This window comes from Hyalella azteca, unplaced genomic scaffold, assembly GCF_000764305.2.
Source record: "Hyalella azteca isolate HAZT.00-mixed unplaced genomic scaffold, Hazt_2.0.2 contig10204, whole genome shotgun sequence".
NCBI classification, from domain to species: domain Eukaryota; kingdom Metazoa; phylum Arthropoda; class Malacostraca; order Amphipoda; family Hyalellidae; genus Hyalella; species Hyalella azteca.
In genome coordinates, this window is record NW_025940250.1 from 1 (window position 1) to 1,803 (window position 1,803).

The window sequence follows — 1,803 nt, forward strand, 5'->3', positions numbered from 1 at the left end:
ACCTTTTCTCTATCGTCTTCGGACTCGTCATGGATTCTAGACAATTTGGTTTCACGAATCAATTCATTAACGTCCGCACTTGCCTTTTGATTTTAGTGGGTCATAGTGATTCATGTTGGTTAATACACTGTTTATTATTCCAATTGCATGACGGTTTCTTGACTCTTTCGAATTCATATCAGATTAAAAATTTACTTCATTGGATAAAACACAAAATATTCATGCAAGCAAACATATGGAAACCACCCAAAACGAGACAGGAGGAAGACTCACTAAAGTTTACACATTTTAAACAATCGTTATAAATCTTTATTTTTTACAAAATAGTTTTAACTTTAACTTGAAGTCGAAAAGTAATATGAAAACACATTAATAGGAATTTGGTGTTATGTATATTTTGTCATTATGCTGTTGGAAAAAGTTAATTGAATGGAAACAATGTTAATAATTCTCATTAAACATTACAATATTCCATCAAGGAAGCTACCTTGATTTTGTTGATGTAATGGACTTTGTCAGTCTCGTTGATGGCAGCGTAAGCGACCTCCGCAGTCTCCAGGTTCCTGCCGGCGGTGGCCATGCCAGCCAGCACAGCCCACACCAGGTCTTCCTGCTCCACAAATGCTCGTGTTATATTTAATGCAAATAATTATTCGTCTTATTTTTCTTTGCATTGCATTGCTATTATTTATTATCATTTATATATTATATAAATTAATAATATAATAATAATATAATAATAAATTATATATTATTATTTATATTATTACATTGCTATTTGCATTTTATTTAAAATATTGATTGATGGCCGGTGAGGAGAATATTAATAAAAATATTAATTTCTGCGAAATTTTGACATTGACTAGTGTGGCAGAAGATAGCTATTAGCTTCTCGGTGCTCCCTCACTAACTCTTTCACTACTATTTACTTTTAATTTTTCACTCTTTAGCAAGAAAAACATCATTCGTTTCGTCCTTTCATTCATTACTATTTTAACTCGAATATGTTACGCAATTGATGTTTGTGATCTCAGGATAAATGATTATATAACTCAACGTACACTTACAGTCATATCAAATTCCAGTTATTACACTCCATAGGATACAATAGTATAATTATCATTAGCGATGTCAATAAAATAAGTGGAAAAATTTTCACTTATTTTATTGACAGTTTTATTGAGTTTATTTACAGTTTACAGACAGTTTTATTGAGTTTATTTATTGACTTTTTTGACATTAGCGATGACAAAAAATAAACAACATCAATATTTTAGAAAATTATAAACACAAATATTTGCTAACCTTGACGAAGCGAGCGAGTTTGAGCGCGTCGTCCCACTTCCTGGCGAGGACGTAGGAGTGCAGCAGGGCGGGGTACGGCGACACTGACGCGGTCACGAGGCTACCGTCGCCGCGGCGCACGATCACGCGCGCGTCCACGAACTGGTCGATCACCGCGCTCTTGCCGAAGTCGCTGATAGTGAACAAAGATCACTCAAACTCGAACAAATATAAACTCCATGAAATACAAACTGCAACACACACTCAAATAAACACAGACTCAAAGAAATACAAACTCAAATAAATACAAACTCAAATAAACAGAGACTCAAAACAAATACAAACTCAAACAAATTCAAACTCAAATAAATACAAATTGAACACATACACACTCAAACAAACACAGACTCGAACAAATACAAACTCGAAACAATACAAACTGAACACGTACACACTCAAACAAACAGACTCAAACTAAACGGCTATAAACTAAAAAAATGCGCTGCAACTCATCCACGC

The 1,803-nt window shown here is 34.1% G+C and overlaps 1 protein-coding gene across 1 annotated transcript; it reads right to left on the minus strand.

Annotated features, from left to right (window-relative positions):
* Nucleotides 1–487: 487 nt before the first annotated feature.
* Nucleotides 488–1,477, minus strand: LOC108680954 (intraflagellar transport protein 80 homolog; the record flags this gene model as incomplete). Its single annotated transcript, XM_018169886.1, has 2 exons — nt 488–610; nt 1,306–1,477. Coding segments are annotated over 2 exons (295 nt in total), but the record flags the coding sequence as incomplete, so codon positions are not given.
* Nucleotides 1,478–1,803: the final 326 nt, after the last annotated feature.